The sequence below is a fragment of the Pelophylax lessonae genome, assembly GCF_965119305.1.
Source record: "Pelophylax lessonae genome assembly, chromosome: 5".
NCBI lineage: Eukaryota > Metazoa > Chordata > Amphibia > Anura > Ranidae > Pelophylax > Pelophylax lessonae.
The window spans coordinates 151829198-151846288 of NC_138772.1; the positions used below are offsets into that span (position 1 = coordinate 151829198).

General features: G+C 45.0%; 1 protein-coding gene across 2 annotated transcripts in view; it reads left to right on the forward strand.

The window, feature by feature from the left end:
- The window catches only part of UBE2E1 (ubiquitin conjugating enzyme E2 E1), a 61855-nt gene extending 51474 nt beyond the window's left edge, over positions 1-10381 (forward strand). For both annotated transcript variants that reach the window (XM_082258632.1, XM_082258631.1), the window contains 3 exons: positions 2093-2225; positions 8456-8603; positions 9649-10381. In XM_082258632.1, coding sequence (XP_082114758.1) covers positions 2093-2225; positions 8456-8603; positions 9649-9746 — 379 coding nt within the window. In that variant the 3' untranslated portion in view covers positions 9747-10381. The remainder of the gene's footprint in view (positions 1-2092; positions 2226-8455; positions 8604-9648) is intronic.
- Positions 10382-17091: the final 6710 nt, after the last annotated feature.

Below are 17091 nucleotides of genomic sequence, written 5' to 3' on the forward strand. Positions count from 1 at the left end.
TGGTACAAACAAGGATAATGATGTGAAGACTGCAGGAACTTCTTGATCTGAAGTTTTTTGTAGCACATTGTTAAAGTTTAGAAGAGGTGAAAAATTTCACTTCCACGTTATTCAGTAAGCCTATTTGTGTAAATCTTTTTCACCTCTCACATCCTTCAGTTCTATTGTGACAAATTAGCTGTTCTGAAATGGTACAAATCATTATGTATGTAAGGGGCTCGTTCACATTATAATGCGTGTGTGCGCATTAACAGAAGTGTTTTGAGGCAGGTTATTATATGCAGCTTATTCCTTTTGGAAAGGCTTTCAGTGTATGTCGACCAATGAAAAAAATGTTTACATCAAAGAGCGTTTTGCGTTTTTTTTTTTTTTTTTTTCTACTGGCATTAAGGGGCTAAAGGGTGACCACTTAGGTATTTTAAAAATAAATGAAGCCTAAACAGATGTAAGAAACTGTCAGAGGGTATAGGCCTACAGCTTCTGCCAAGAGCTAAATATTTAGTGTAATGACCTGTTAAACTTCTATTTGGAAAGCAATATGAGAATGCAATTAGTGATTAAAAAATTTCTGTAAAGCAGACCTGTTTCTACCATTCTAGCTCACGGAAATGGTACCTGGACTGACCCAGCATATTAAAATACACTTATGTGTCACTCAGTGGATGTGACTGTGTTCTCATTGTTTTTAGATCTTTTTGTCAGATGTTACTGTGGTATACTCATGTATAGTTACAAGCATTTTATAAATGTCAAAGGCTTTTATTGACAATTACATGAAGTTTATGCAAAGAGTCAATATTTGTAGCGTTGGCCTTCTTTTTCAAGACGTCTACAGTCTGCTCTGGCAATCAACTTCTGGGCCACATCCAGACTAATGGCAGCCCATTCTTGCATAATCATTGCTTGGAGTTTGTCAGAATTTGTGAGGTTTTTTTTGTTCACCCACCTCTTTAGGATTGACCACAAGTTCTCAATAGGATTAATTTCTGGGGAGTTTCCTGGCCATAGACCCAAAATATTGATGGTTTTTTCCCCAAGCCACTTAGTTATGCCTTTTGCCTTATGGCTAGGTGCTCCGTCATGCTGGAAAAGGCATTGTTCATCACCAAACTGTTCTCGGATGGTTGGGAATAGTTGCTCTCGGAGGATGATTTTGTACCATTCTTTATTCATGGCTGTGTTCTTAGGCAAACTTGTGAGTGAGCCCATTCCCTTGGCTGAGAAGCAACCCCACACATGAATGGTCTCAGGATGCTTTACTGTTGGCATGACACAGGACTGATGGTAGCGCTCACCTTTTCTTCTCCAGAAAAGGTTTTTTTCTGGATGCCCCAAGCAATGGGAAAGGGGATTCATCAGAGAAAATGACTTTACCCCAGTCCTCAGCAGTCCAATCCCTGTACCTTTTGCAGAATATCTGTCCCTAAAGTTTTTCCTGCAGAGAAGTGTTTTTTTTCTTCTGCCCTTCTTGACACCAGGCCATCCTCCAAATGTCTTCGCCTCGCTTTGCCTGCAGATGCACTCACACCTGCCTGCTGCCATTCCTGAGCAATCTCTTCACTAGTGGTGTCCCCATCCCACAGCTGAATCAACTGTAAGAGACAGTCCTGGCGCTTGCTGGACTTTCTTGGGGCTGCCTTCTTCACAAATGCAGTGGAAATGTTTTTTATGGGATTAAGTTAATTTTCTTGGCAAAGAGGGACTTTGCAATGAAATGCAATTTATCTGATCACTTTTCCTAACATTCTGGAGTATATGCAAATTGCTATCATAAAAACTGAGGCAGCAGACTTTGTGAAAAATATTTGTGTCATTCTCAACTTTTGGCCACAGCTGTATAAGGCTTCTATGCTAAGTTTTTGGATGATACTGCCATCTAGGCAGATATAACTATTTACATTTGCCTTTTCAATTTTATATGATCCTTCTGGTCTCTTTCTGAAGGCTATACCATCCAGAAATATTGGCCCTGCTTGACTAGTTCATTTAAACCCAGGTATTTTAAAGTAGATTTGCATTTGCTTTAGTTCAGGATTTAACAAACTTTTAATGGATGCATATTAAAATTTTGTTCTTTATTTCCCACATACAGCGCTGGTCCAAAAGGAGACAATATTTATGAATGGCGGTCTACTATTTTGGGTCCTCCTGGCTCTGTGTATGAAGGAGGTGTTTTCTTCCTGGACATCACATTCACACCTGAATATCCATTCAAACCCCCTAAGGTAAGGCTTCCTGTTCGCTTTTGTTCATTTTCACCTTTTTGAGGTACTTAGCTGGTAAACAGGTCGGTTTTTGACCAAGTGAAGTCAGTGAATGTTGTGTAGTTTGTAAAAGACATCCTTGTAGTAATTATTAATATTTTGATGGAGGGTAGCTGTTTAGGGATCTTCACTACTGCTGCTGTGTCTGACTTTATTAGTCCTTTATTTATGAAGCTGTCTTAACCAGTTCCTGCTACCTGGACTTAGATGCTGCGGCAGGGTGGGGGGGGGGGTCTTAACGCCAAGCCGCCTCACATATGGGTAACTGCTTTTCTGTGCTGAGAACTTGCTTCTAGCATAGAGGCTGAGCTGTCATGGATAGCTCCTGGTCATTGTTTACAATTGGGAGCTTCAGAACATGTTTTTGCTGTGACAGCCAATCATAGCGTTCACAGGATTGGGAAGTTCACCTCTACCACCTTACATTTAGAACCACTTAAGGGGGTGCCAAATGGCAGTGGCAAGGGGTAAGAGAGAAGCGCCTGTATCACCCAGTAATAATTAACCAGAAAGAATAATGTTTTTCTCCAGCTGTCATTTCTCACCTAGTTCAGACTAGTTACTGATGTGTAATGCAAGGTAAGGCAAAACCTATCTGGTTGTTTGACCGGAAGATGTGTGGTAGTGTTCACATCTCTACTATAATGTATTTCATATTACTGAACAAAAAGGTAAAATGCAGCAACATCTGTTCTGCTGTGTCTGCTTAGAATAGGAGGGTGACAACACTTTTCCTAGTCTGCGGTTATTGTGACACTACTCTGCCTCCTGTCTACCTGTTAGCACCCTCCCTAATCTCCAACATATACATATATATAAGGCTAACCTATGTACCTTCTTCTCCAAACAGTTCACAGAGATTACAGAGCCCCATTTCAACTTTCAGCTAAGCAGGCTCATTCTACTATAACTTTGTTGTTTAAGAAGACTTTAGCATATGTTTAGAGACAATGTGAATGACATTTTGGATATGATTACTGTAACTGTAAGAATGTTTATTCTCCCTCCTTGCTGGATTTGGAACATCATTACGCCCTCTCTATGGCTGAAGTTCCTTATTTAGGTAATGGTTGGAGATGGAAAAAAATGTTGTCACTGGGGAATGGCTTTTTCCGACTTCTTCATTGTCAGAATACACTAATGTATAAATAACTTATACAGGGTGTAACAATTAAGGGTGCTACATTAGTTCCTAATGATACTGGAGAGACTGGATTTGCATTAAAAATTTCTATCAGGAAAAAAAAACTAGGTCACAACTGTAATTTATCAGATTCACCACAAGAGGTCAGAAGACTATTACAAATGCAATTACAATAACCTCATTATAAACTTTGGTGAGTTTATCTGCTAATTCGCGGTAGTGAATTCATACTGGAATACATTTTTGCCCTGTTTTTGTCTTCTATAACACACCCTTGGCCTCATTTACCAGTATGTGCTTAATAAGAATCAAAGCATCTAGTAAGACTTGTAGTTGCATAGTTACTTTTTTGGTTCAAGGCCTCCTGTACACTGTTGCTGATAAACGGACGTTCAGGAGTCGTTTAGTGGCATTTTTTTAAAGCAAAAAATTGCGTTCAGATGGAAGTTTAATGGTATTTGAAACGCCAAATGCTTGTAGCAGGGTGCAAACGCATCTAAACGCGGTAACTTGTGTTTTATAAGGGTTTTGTTTAAATGCTGATTCATTTCTGACCATTTTACAATGTAAAAAAATGCTTCTAAACGCAAAAGCCGATAAACGTGCATAAAAATGTGCGGCATGTAAACGTAGCAAAACTGGCGTTTTCACCGTCGGTTACTAGCTGTCAAGATCCAGGGTTCAGGAGAGGTTTTTTAAATGTCCCGTGTACATGAAGCCTAAAGGTAAACCTGTGTTTAAATTCACTGACTCACAAAACTGGCTGACTACTTCTGATAGAAGAAGTCTGTGCCAAGCATATTCTACTCTTTTAAGTAAAGGTTTACTTTCTAACATTACTTTTTAGGTTTCTTCTTGCTGCACAGGTTCCTGTGTTCTTGATCTCCACTTCATATAACAAATACTACCCTCCTGAATCTAATTCACACCATTAATGTATTCAAAGGTTTCAGTCTTGCTCCCCTTTACCCTTTTACTTGATTATTTACATTAAAGGAGATCTATGGTCAAAGCATACACTTCATTTTAGAACAGCAGCATTGTAATAACAATACAAACCATATTTATTTTTGAGTGAGTTCTGCCTGTCTGCTGGCCATCTATTTCCACAACTTCCTGGACTCCATGCATGCTTTGAAGCTTCTCCTCTGCTCTTTACCTTCAATTTCTAAGATATCCCATGGTACCTTTCTGCCTGCAAGCAGTGATTCCTGTACTGACTCCGCCTCCTGAAACTCCTCTCTGCATCTCTGTAGTTCAGAAGGCAGTCTCAGTGAAATGTGTAACACAGCAGTGCTTGCTCACAGGGCATAGTAAATACATGTCACAGAAGTCAAGGAAGTAAATCTACATGGCGATCTAAACATAGAAAGTGTACACCCTTCAAGTTCATTCAGATTAATAGGAGTAGAATAAAAATAATTGAAATACAATGTGGAAATTATTCTGGTTTTACATTTTAGCCTCTCAAGCCTTTCCTGATATGTTTTAGCCTTCAAATCTACAACCTATTTGTCGCCTGTCTCAGATTTTTATTCTAATGAATTGGCCACAGTATTCTAAAAGTTATTTACTGAATTATGTAGGGGAATCAGGACCCCCTTCCTCCTGCTGCTGATCGCACTAGTGATGCACACCAGAATTACGTTTGCTTTCCCTGCTGTCCAGCCATACTGTTAGCTCAATTTTGCAAACATTTGAAATGAGTACCCTGAAATATGTTCTTAAGTTCTGTTAAACACTGTGTACTCCTAGTATTGTACTATGGAAGATAATTTTTGTCCATATGTATATTAATTTACATTTAGGAACAGTGAACCATGAGAACGATAGTTTCATTTCAGTTGGTGTTGTGGGCAACAAAACCGGGCTTTATTTAGAATACGTTAAATTTGGATGTTTTTGTGCAACACACTGACCTGACCTGTAACCATAGTAAAGTATGTAAAAATTCCTAAAGTAGGCCTTTACCCATTGTAGGAAGGTCCTCTCCTCTCTCCCCTGGCCCTTTTCACACGTAAAAAGAGAACATGTACAGTCCACAAATAAGTTTGACCTTCCAGATGCATCCAAATTCATAATTTTATTGATAAAGTATAGTAAAGACGGAAAGCTTTTTGGCCATATTTCTCCTATGGGTCACAGCCGTGCAGTTCTTTCTCAGCTGGTCCAGGCTCAGGGAAAGATCCACTCAGATGCCTGGACCAGCACCTGGCTCAACTCTGTGGCCCTTTAAGAACTTGAGTCAGCCCCCCAACAGCCCAGTTTACAGGTCAATTTGGGTTATCTTCATCCCGGTTTAGGAGTCCCTGACCTTTACAGGTTTAGCTAATAAGAGGGCAAATGCTCTGGCCCGACATATGTGCGCTGTGGCTGGTTCGGCAAATAGGTCTGTAATTACTATTGACCTGGTGTCACAAACTTACTGAGTGGGCTAAGCTTTTATGCCAGGACCTGGTGGGAGAACAGCTTCCCCCTGTCTTTGTAGAGCTGGCGGACCGGTTGGTCTAGGGGATACACTTTTTGTCTGACGATTAGTGCACTGAAACTCCGAGCGATCAGACTGTGTCTGTCTGGCTCATTGGACAATTGTCTTCAGGGGTGTCCGGTATGAATTCTTTCGGACAGTGTCACGGCCCTGGTCTATGTCAACCAGTAAAGGGGCACAAAAAGTGTCCTGGTGGCTCGGTAAGTAGCTGGCATTCTAAGGTGGGCTGACTGATTAGTTCCAGCCCTCTCAAACTTCTGCCACGACTCCTGCGTAGGATTCAGGCAGAAGGGATTTCTGTCATTCTAGTGGCTCCAGATTGGCCCCGCCAGTCTTGGTATATTGATCTGGTACGGCTGGTTGGCGATGCTCCTTGGGGACTTCCTCTCAGGGAGAATCTGCTGTCCCAAGGACCAATCTTCCATCCTGCTCTACGATCGCTGGCTTTAACGGCTTGGCTGTTGAACTCCGGGTGCTGAAAGATAGGTTTGTTTGAATCTTTGATTTCTATGCTGTTAAAAGCTAGGAAATCTGCCTCTAGGAAGATCTGCCATCGTACGTGGAAGACGTACATTGCGTGGTGTGAGTCTCTTGGGATTCATCCCTTCTCCTCCTTCTCAGTGGATTGGATCTTAACCTTGCTTCAACAGGGGGTTGAACAAAAATTGGCCCTGAGTACCTTTAAGGGCCAGGGATCTGGTTTTGGTGGTCTTTTTTCTAACGACTTTTGGGCACACATTCCCTGGTGCGTACCTTTTTCTTCAGGGTGTCCGACATTTGGTTCCTTCAGTGTGGGCTCTGTTGCTGCCCTGGAATCCTAATGTGGTGCATTCAGCTCTACTGAAGCTTCTCTTTGAAAATATTCGGGAGGATCCCTGCTTACGCTGCCCCAGAAGGTGGCCTTCTTTGGTGGCTATCACCTCTGCATGCAGGGTGTCAGAAATGACAGCGTTATCCTTTCGTTCACCTGATGGGGATTCACAAGGATAAGGTGGTGTTTTGCCTCTGTCCGTCATTCCTTCCCATGGTGGTCTCTGTCATTTGAATGCAGATATTGTGTTGCCTTCCCTATGTCCCAGGCCTAAACATCTGAAGGAAATTCCCTTGCATGTCTTGGATGTGGTCAGGGCAGTTAGGGTGTACCTGGCAGCTACGGAGTTGTTTAGGAAGTCCGACTCTCTATTTGTGTTTACGGATGGACCTCCACAAAGTGTTGTTGGCTTCTTCTGCGACCATTTACAGATGGATCAGACGGTGGATCAGACCTATTGCGTCAGGGGTCAGGTTCCTCCTTTCCCTGTTTAGGTGCACTCTACTAGGGCGCTTAGTGTCTCCTGGGCTTTCCGTTTTCAAGCGTCAGTTTGCAAGGCGACTGCCTGGTCGTCGGGGCACACTACAAAGTTTTTTGTAACGTGGTTGTGTTAGCATCTGCGGATGCTTCTTTTGGCCGCAAGGTTTTGCTGGCTGCTGTTTAGAAGACCTGATCCTCTTTGAGGGTGTATTGTTTTTCATGTGAGCTCCAGTTGTTTATGGTTGAGCTCCATGTTACCTGGTTGGCTATGGTTAGCTTTGAGAATTATTTTCTGATGTTTTTCCACTGCACATGTTTCACTGCTTTCGGACATCCGAATGGTTAAGACAAATCAGGACCTGTGTCTCTCAATGAACATCAGAGAAATGGATTTTATGGCAAGTCAAAAATCCCATTTTCTCTTTCGTTCATTGATGGACACAGGTCCTGATTTTTCTTAACCATTCGGATGTCCGAAAGCAGTGAACTGCTTGTAACAAAACTGTGTCTATAGCTGAGAGAGTAGGTGTATACCCCCTGGGACTACCCATAGGCGTAGTCAAGATTTTTCCTGCCTAGTGTCCTACTCCTGTAGGGGGCAGTATAACCCGATGGTTAAGAAGAATCAGGAGCTGTGTCTGTCAATGAACATCAGAGAAATGGATTTTAGCTTTTTAATAAGAAAAAAAAAAAAAGTAAATTTTTCTTGCTAAACCCCTCTCCCCCAGTTAAAGAGGAAGACTCAGGCCCCTGGTCATACCCAGGCACACTGTGGGTCTCTGACAAGTTCCTGGCAGAGACCCTTCAGTGTTTCTGCGCATTTCTGAGGTCTAGTAACTGCCTCCTGGGATGTGCGACATAATTACATGCCTGGAAGGATCAAACTCATGCACAGACACGCTGCTGGGTCTTCTCTGTCAGGTCCTGTAAACCTTGCAGAGATGTGCAACTTTTCTGTGCATGTGCCAGATCTCTGTTAAAGATGGCGGTGCAGCAGAAGGGTAGTGAAACGAGATCAAGACACATGACTTCATGGTCTAGTGTGTGTGTGTGTGTGTGTGTGTGTGTGTGTGTGTGTGTTTTTTTTTGTGAGACCGGAACAAGTATTTAAGGATTATTGTTTTTTTGGCTTGGAGGCATGTGTTTCCTATTTCTGAGAAAATAAAAAAGGCAGCATATGACATGTCTGCAAAAGAATCTTTTGATTATCTAATGAGAGATTATTAACAACTTGCACTTATTTCTTCTTCAACTGCCTCCTAATACAGGTGACATTTCGGACGAGGATCTACCACTGCAACATAAACAGCCAAGGAGTCATCTGTCTCGATATCCTGAAAGATAACTGGAGCCCAGCATTAACCATTTCTAAAGTTCTCCTCTCCATCTGTTCACTGCTCACAGACTGCAACCCTGGTAAGAATCCCCTCTAGAAATCCATTCTTCACCACATAAGCCACAGTCTTCCTTTTGAAACAAACAATTTTATTTTAACTTCTAGACTAAAAATATCCATATAGAACTTTAAACCGTTTTCTGTATACCAGGTATGATGCAATAATTTATTAAAATTGGAGAAGATCTATAATGCATATGTTATGTTATTTTACAACTTGATTACTGAACACAACAGTTTCTATGGGAAATAACAATTGTTATACTGTAGCTTAGAGTGAACTTAGGGTTTATTCATGCAGGATAAAGCAAATTGTTCACTTTAACCCCTCTTCCCCCCCCCCCCCCCCCCCAGCAACATATACTTCTCTTCACTCCTCTGCCACTCCAATTAATGGCGGAGGGGGGGGGGGGTTGAGAAACAGCAGCCCTATGTAAGCACAAGTTAGATCTTTAGTGGGAGCCTATTGGTCTAACTATCCATCTGCCCTCATGGGACAGTACTTAACCAATACACCAGTACTGTCACATGGAATGAGTCTCATTCTTTTCAGAAATACAGGGTATTTTCATCATTCTCATCAGCTGAAATCAGTGGCAGGGTTGTGAAAGCAAGAAAAATAGGTGCTGCTGAGGTACCAGACATTAAGGGTGGGCTTGAAAATCCTGCAATAGGTTGTACCTCTCCTTTTTCTTAAAAAAAAAAAAAAACCCTTTATGACCGCTATAAACCAATGTACAGTGGCAGGGAAGGTTGGGCATTAACACCAAGTTCTACATATTTGCGTTGCTGTCTTGTTCTGTGGTGTACTCCATCGTTGCCCCCAGAACTGTGTCCAGGCTTCCAATGCTTTTACAGTGCAGCCAGTCACAGTGCCGCATGATTGGGAACCCATTCTACTTGTACTGGCATCACAGCCCAATTAAGTCGGCACATGCCAGTGTAAAGGGGTTAACGGAAAACCCACCTTTTTGTGAAATTACAGAAATGCGCTTGTCAGAAATGTATATTCTATGTGTTATTTTGGCAACCTTGACAAACGTTTTTTCTTTTTTTAATTCCTAGCTGACCCTCTTGTTGGCAGCATCGCCACCCAGTATATGACCAACAGAGCAGAGCATGACAGAATGGCCAGACAGTGGACCAAGAGATACGCTACATAAATAAAGTTCAGCACACCAGTCTGTCTGATAGCGAGAGCTGCTTGTTCATTGGGCAATGGAGGGTGGGAGTCTGCAAAGAATAGGTTATTTCTATAACAGATTTTATTCAGTCTTTTATTTCCAGAGAATTTTGTTATTGTAACTTAAGGTATCTTTCTGCAGTAACTGACTGGATTACATATACCTCTGAATTATGATCTAATGAGGAATACAAAGAACGTAAGGTTGTTTTCCCCTTATTTTTGGTTCTGGAAGCGATTATGTAAACTATTCAAACAATTTAATTTTGTACAGTTACACTGCTTATACTGTATACCTCTGTGTTGTCCTTGTTCAAGTATTGAATGCATATTTGTGTGTGAGAGATGGATTGCAGAGTGTGTGTGACAAATATAACCAAGTCTCTACTGTAAGGGGCCTGGTGAGCTGTAATAAACAATTTACACCTTCTATAATTTTCTTCTTTTTTTGTATGTCGGTGAGCTTTGATGAAAGAGGTGGTAATGGAATCTGTAGTAAAATACCTTAAGCTGTTTAAATGTAAAAGTGAATAAGAATTACTCCGTGGATTGGTTATATGTTGTAGGCTAATGAAGTCTGCATTTGTTACTGTGCTAATAAAAGTGAAAAATACATGTGTTTGCTGTGCTTTTTGATGAAGATAAAGTAATGGTTTCATCCTACAGTGCTATTGGAAGAGACTTGCTGGTGTTTTGTGGTGAAAACCAAAACTCTGTTACTGAATGCTGTCACCAGTATGAAGAAAAGTGGTGAAAACTATAAGGAACCTCTCCTTTCACCAATTACCATACATTGGAGACCTTTGACTGCCAATTTCCTGGGCTGTCATCCTCTTGCAGTACTCAAAGTCCCAGTATGCAGCTACCAAAGCCATCGCTTCCAAGCTGCATTCTTTTATAGGGGTAATGATGAAAGATGACAACCTAGGGACTTGCAGCTTGAAAAAAACACAATCCCCTATTAATATAATAACCATTTAATCCTGATAATGTAAAGCGAATTATGGGACCACATGATTATATCTTTGTAAAAAAGGGCTTGAGTACATGAAGGAGCAATGTGTCAAGCAAGCCTGTACAAAGTACCGGTATTGGCACAGCATTCAAGCAGGTTTTCTCTTTCGTTCATTGATGGACACAGCTCCATAGCTCCTTGGGTTTATGCTGCCCCCTAGGACACTAGGCAGAAAAAAGTTTGACTAAGACTATAGGGCAGTCCCAGGGGGTATACTCCCACTTCCTGCTTTAGGTCTTATGTTTTTTTGTCTGCCTAGTCAGGAGTAAGGACCTAGTTCCTTGCTGGGATCTCTGGCCCCAGCACATTTTCCTTTTTAAATTGAATTTTTTTGCTTCTTTTATTATTTTCTGTTCCTGTGAGAACTACTATCAACTGTTGGACTGGGCAATGGACTAGATATTCTAGATCCTTACGGTCTCCCCAGTCCAGCCCGCAAGCGTGACCGAACCTCAGCTCCACGCTAGGTCGGCAGCAACATAGCCCCACTGGACGGGGGCTGGTCAGCAAGTAAACGCCTCACGAAGATGCATAGCCCTGGTCACGACCTGAGTCGCAGCATGTCTCTGACCCGCAGCACCCCCATTCTAAGATGGTGCGGTGGTCTGCCTGGAGTGGTGCCCGTCCGGTTCCAAGTTGTGGAAATTAGTGTCCCCCCTCTCCCTTGGTGGTCTTTCGGGGTGGACGTGGGCCCCTCACTGGGATGGTCCGAACTCCTCCAGCCCCTCTAAACAGTCACTGTGGGTCTATTGCCCCCCAACCCTTCCCCTCCCCCTCGGTGCGGTAGGAGCTGGCTTTGCCACATGCTCCAGAAGGGGGGATTGGATGTGGTTGCTGCTGACCGGGTTGCACAACGGGATTTTTGAGCATTCTCTGCCTCCTGGGGGTTAGTGACTGGGGCAGGGATGTCCTTTGGGCTCCCTGCCGCAGTGGTTGGGCTAGGGAAGCGGATGTTCTATCATCTGCGGGTACGGGCCTCACGTGGTTGGATCGGGCCAATAATTTAGACCGCTGCTTTGCAGTCTACTCGCGGCTGAAAGACCGAGCTGTCCAAGCTACTGACCAATTGTCATAGCTGCTGAAGCTGTCAGAGCTGCTGATGGGCATCCACTACCCCCCACCCCCTGCGCTGCCCTGGGTGGTCAGCTCCATTGGGGCTGGTGGCTGGGCGCCCTCAAAATTTAGGCTGCGACTTGCAGCCTACTGGGCAATGCGGCCCCTTTGGGCGCTGCCGTTGGGGGGGGTGGCGTTTAGCTAAAGCCCCCAACTCTCTCCCTGGGCATCTGCCGGGCTGTGAATCTGGGAAAATGCCCCTGGGCCTCCACTGAAATTTAGACTGTGGCCTGCGACCTGCTGGGCCATATGGTCAGCCTGGTGCCTCCTCCTGGATGGCGCTTCATTTTTAGTGACAGAGTAGCAGCCATTATTGTGTGGGCGAGGCTACTTCTGTCTGCGTGTCCGCGTCATGGCGAGTGCCCCCCCCCAAGGGGGCTATGTCCTATTGTGTCCTCCATGCCTTTTCCAATAAGGGTCAGGTTCCTCCTTTCCCTGTTAAGGCGCATTCTACAAAGGCGCTTAGTGCCTTCCGTCATCAGGCGTCAGTGACGCAGGTTGCAAGGCAGCCACCTGGTCGTCCGTGCACGCTCTCACAAAATTTTATATGGTGGATGTGTTGGCATCTGCGAATGCTGCCTTTGGCGACAAGGTTTTGCGGGCCGCTGTTGGAGAGGATTAGTCATCTTTGTGGGTGTAGTTTTTTTGTCAGATGAGCTCCAGTTTTACCTGGTTGGCTACGTTTAGCCTTTGGAAAGTATGTTTATTGCTGTGTTCTTCCCACCCCTCAAGTTGACACTGCTTTGGGACGGCTCAAGAAGATATGGAGCTGTGTCCGTCAATGGACAAAAGAGAAAACAGTTTTTCTCTGTCGCTCATTGACAGACGTAGTCCTCCTTGATTAATATCAACTCGGGTTATACTGCCCTCTACAGGAGTAGGACTAGACAGGAAAGAAAACGTTCTGGCCACACCCTAGGGGCAGTCCCAGAGGGTATATCCTCTCACTTCCTGCTACAGCAAATAAGTTTTTTTCTGTCTAGTTAGGAGTAAGGACCTAGATTCCTTGCTAGGATCTTCGGTCCTGGCAGGATTTTTTTTTAGAAATACTTTTTTAAACAGCTTTTTTTCTCCAGTGTTCCTGTGAGATCTTCAAGCAAGCACGCTGAAACTGGGCGACGGGCTGGATGTTGAGATCCAGTGGTCACCCCAGTTCAGCCTACGAGCGCGTGCAGGCCATAGCTTCGCGCTGGGTCGGCCGCGACATAGTCCCACTGGACGGGGACTGACCCTGCGAGTTAAACGTCTCGCCTGGACGCCAATGACCAGCAGAGTCACGGCGTCCACATTGGTCGACAGCCCCCCCCCCCCACTCCGGTGGAGAGGGGTTCTGTCAGGAGTTGGCGCCCGCCTGGTTCCGGTATGGTGAGTAGAATGTTCCCCCTCTCCCCCTGTCGGGTTTGTTGGTGGACGCGGGCCCCTCTCTGGGATGGTCGGACACTCAGTTTCTGGGTCTCCCCTCTATCTATAACAGGTCACAGATCCCCCAATTTGAGTGTGATTTTGTGAATAGAAACCAGGAGGCTTGGTTTGGGAGCTGACTATCTAAAGTCACTATATGACTGTAAGGGTGACTGAAGTCAGTGGCAGACTACTAAAAGGCATTACTATTGAGGTATAGAGGTATCCTACCTGTCATAGTGTGTACACAGGCGATGCCTATGCCTGAGTTACTGCAGCCACAGATCGCCATCCCTCCAGAAAGCCGGTCACTTCCACAGGCCGCACAGCCTCCCGCAGGCCGAGGACACCTCCCGCAGGCCGAGGCACTCCCGCAGGCCGCACAGGCCGAATGCACACCTCCCGCAGGCCGCTGCTAGCCGCCGCTATCCTACACAGGCCGCCGCCATTTTCCTGCAGATCGCATGAGGCCGCCATATTGGCGTAGCCTCGTGTCTCCAGCATGGGGGCGGCCATGTTTGAGGTGACCAAACACCTCGTGGAGTAATTGGGAGGCGCCGGAATGCGTGTAAAGGGGCGGAGCCGCCTCCTTGGCCCGGAAAAAGCAAGCCAAAGACTTCCTGTCTGTAACAGACAGTGCTGGAAGCAAGTTGATAAGAAACTTCTGTGCATTAGGTGAGCTTGGGGTCTCTCTCTCTCTCTCTCTCTTTCTGAGGGGTCCAAGCAGGTAGACTGAGGGCGCTATTGCGCTGGGGGTCTAAGTAAAAAAAAAAAAAAATTTTTTCTTGCAATTTTTAATTTTTTGTGTTTGCTGGCAAGTGTCTTGTTACATGAACCCTGCCACACATGTATCCCCACCTGAGCCCCTCGGGGTGGCCGCAGGACCCTCCAGTACCCCACTTGTGATGATGCATTATCAGCAGGGCCGCCATCAGGGGGGTACAGCCCATACACATGTATGGGGCCCGACCAACCTGAGGGGCCCGCCGCCCGCTCAGCTGTTTCTTACTTTCAGTATTGAGGGGAGAACGTATCTCAATGGACAGATTGCTCCTCTCATCTACAGCTTCCTGCTTTACCAGCAGGTGGGTGTGGCGCCGCTGGCTCATCACGTGACCAGTGTCTGTCCAGTGGTAGCAAGCGCGGTACACTCAAACTGAGGCCGGAGGAGAGATAGAGAGGAGAGCAGAGCATCAGCGTGCAGGGCCATCTTATCAAGCATAGAGGTAAGCTGCTAGCAGTGCTGGGGTGGCATGGTACACTGCACACTAACAGTAATTTTATTAGTAGTGGTGTGCACCTGCTACTTGCAGTATTTAGGTTCTCCTCATGGTCAATTACTGGTCTGGGCAGCTACCTGTCTCGGGAGTTTGTTGCTGTGCAATGTCTCACACTGCTTTACCGAGCTTTTCACTCAATGTCTCATTTGCACAAAACCTGCGAGTGAGACAGGAATGGGAGTGCACAGCACAGTGTGATCAACATATCAGTCCAGTGACTCTTCTCCTCCTCTGATGATCCATCCTATCCCTGCTGTACCTGCCCCAATGGCCCCACCCATATTCCACCCCTTTCTCACAAACATGCACACACTGTGAAGGGGCTTGCTGTGTGTATGCAGGACAGATGCCAAACTAGAGTACACACGCACTGCAGCAGGGCAAACACAGTGATAGATCCTGGCTGGATAATTGGCGAGTGTCTCTAACTGCCCCCCCCCCCCTTGCCAATTGCAGATGCACCCCCCCCCTCCTCCTCTGCTCTGTGTCTCTGATTGAGAGCCATGGGTCAGTGAGAGCTGCTGCAATTAACACTGGTGCTAATCCCTGGTGTGAATGTAGCCTAATTTACACTATATACAGTGACAGATGTTTTGCTGCATTGCAACATGTGTCACATCAGGCACACTCAGGAAATTTATTGATTCCTATGTGTCCCATTCACACTGCAACGCAGCCTATGGCTGTGCTTCAGCATGCTGTAATAAAATGCAGACATGCTATGCCGAATCGCACAACAATGCAGGGCATCTTACTCCGGTAAATTGCTGTGAATGAAGTGTACAATTTATACACCTAAAATAAAGTTCATTAAAAAAAAGGGGAGCCATGTGATGCACTGACTTTACCACAGCCGACAAAGCAGAGCTGCCGATGCTGTGAATCGTTCCAGTAGCTCTGCATTATGTGTGAATAGAGCCTGAAAAAGGATGCCACTCCTCTGAAAAACAATCCACACATGGATTCCTTTTTAGAGGCATTTATCAGGCAGTGAAGAAGTGATGTCACCTCCTCACCACTTGTTTTAACTCCCAAAATACTGCATCACCCTCACCACAAGCATTCCACGCAGTTGCGAGGAAGTTGCAGCACAGACCTATCAAATCTAATAAACAAATAATCTAAAAACAGATCTATTAAATCTGTCAACTATTTATACTTTATTTTTGAGAGTAGGTGCAAAAATTGGGAGAGCTTGTATGGGCCCCAGTGCATTACTTTGCCCAGGGGCGCATAATGCTATTAGGATGGCCCTGGTAGCGTCTGCTCAGGGACAGGGCAGCATTGATCAGTCACTGGCTGATTCGGAGCTTAGTTGGTTGGGGACACCGTGGAGGTGAAGAGGAAAGGGGGCTCTGGTGTAGCTTTCGTGGACTGTGAATTGAGCTGAGGTGACATTTCTGCAGACTGGGATTATAAGGATACTGAGGGGCTACATGTGTGGATGTGGGCTTGTGCTGCCAGCCTGCCTGTGACTGTCTCTTTGCTATATTGGGCCATCAGCAGTGTTGCACTTTGAATGACAATTGCGCAATCATGCAACGCTAAACCCAAGCTTTTCTAATTTTTTTTTTCCCCACACAAATAGAGCTTTCTTTTGGTGGTATTTAATCACCACTGTGGTTTTTCATTTTTTGCTAAATAAACGGAAAAAGTTTGAAAAAAAAAAAAAAAAATTTTTTTTCTTTGTTTCTGTTATAAAATTTTGCAAAGAAAAAATCTTTTTTCATACATTTAGGCCAAATTGTATACTACTACATTTCTTTCATGAACATAACCTAAATCAGTGTATATTATGGGTTGATTTGGTGGGACGGAAAGTGGGCGAGCCCTGTGGAATGTTGGAGGTCAGGCCCGGGGGGAAGGGGGGGGGCCCAGGCCTACAGCTGTGTAAGGGGCCCCAAAATTTCTGATGGCTGCCCTGATTATCAGCAGTTTTGGAGTCTTTGGTATCCCGGGTGGAGGTAGCCTGTCAGGGACGGGGGTCAAGAACAGCGACCCCCGCCTACCCCTATGTCATCTGATACTTCAGATATGGATTCTGAGCTGGTCATTGCAGTCCCTTTCCTGGGGTTGTTGTCTCAGGTACGGTCTCCTCAGACAGTGAGGAGGACGCTTCTGCCTCCGCCATAGCACAAGAAGCGTTGGTGGAAGCACTAGTTGTGTCTGTCCGGGAAACCTTAAATCTTGAGGTTACACCGGCAGAGGTAGCTGAGACTCGTATTCCTTTTTTGGTACTAGCAAGCCTACCAAAATGGTGAAGGGGTTCCCTTGCCCAAATGGGGTCGTCCGTAAAAGAGCCCCTGCTATTTCCAAACGCATTGCTAGGCGCTATCATTTTGAGGAATCCCTCATTACAAAGATGGACGGTACCACCAATAGTGGACTCACCGATTTCCAGACTAAATAAATAAAGCCACTGTTATCTCGCTGGATTGACAGAATGGGCCCCACCCATCTCTAGGGTGGGGGGACGTCTTCACCGGTTTCCGGATCCAGGGCTTTCCAGAATCCCA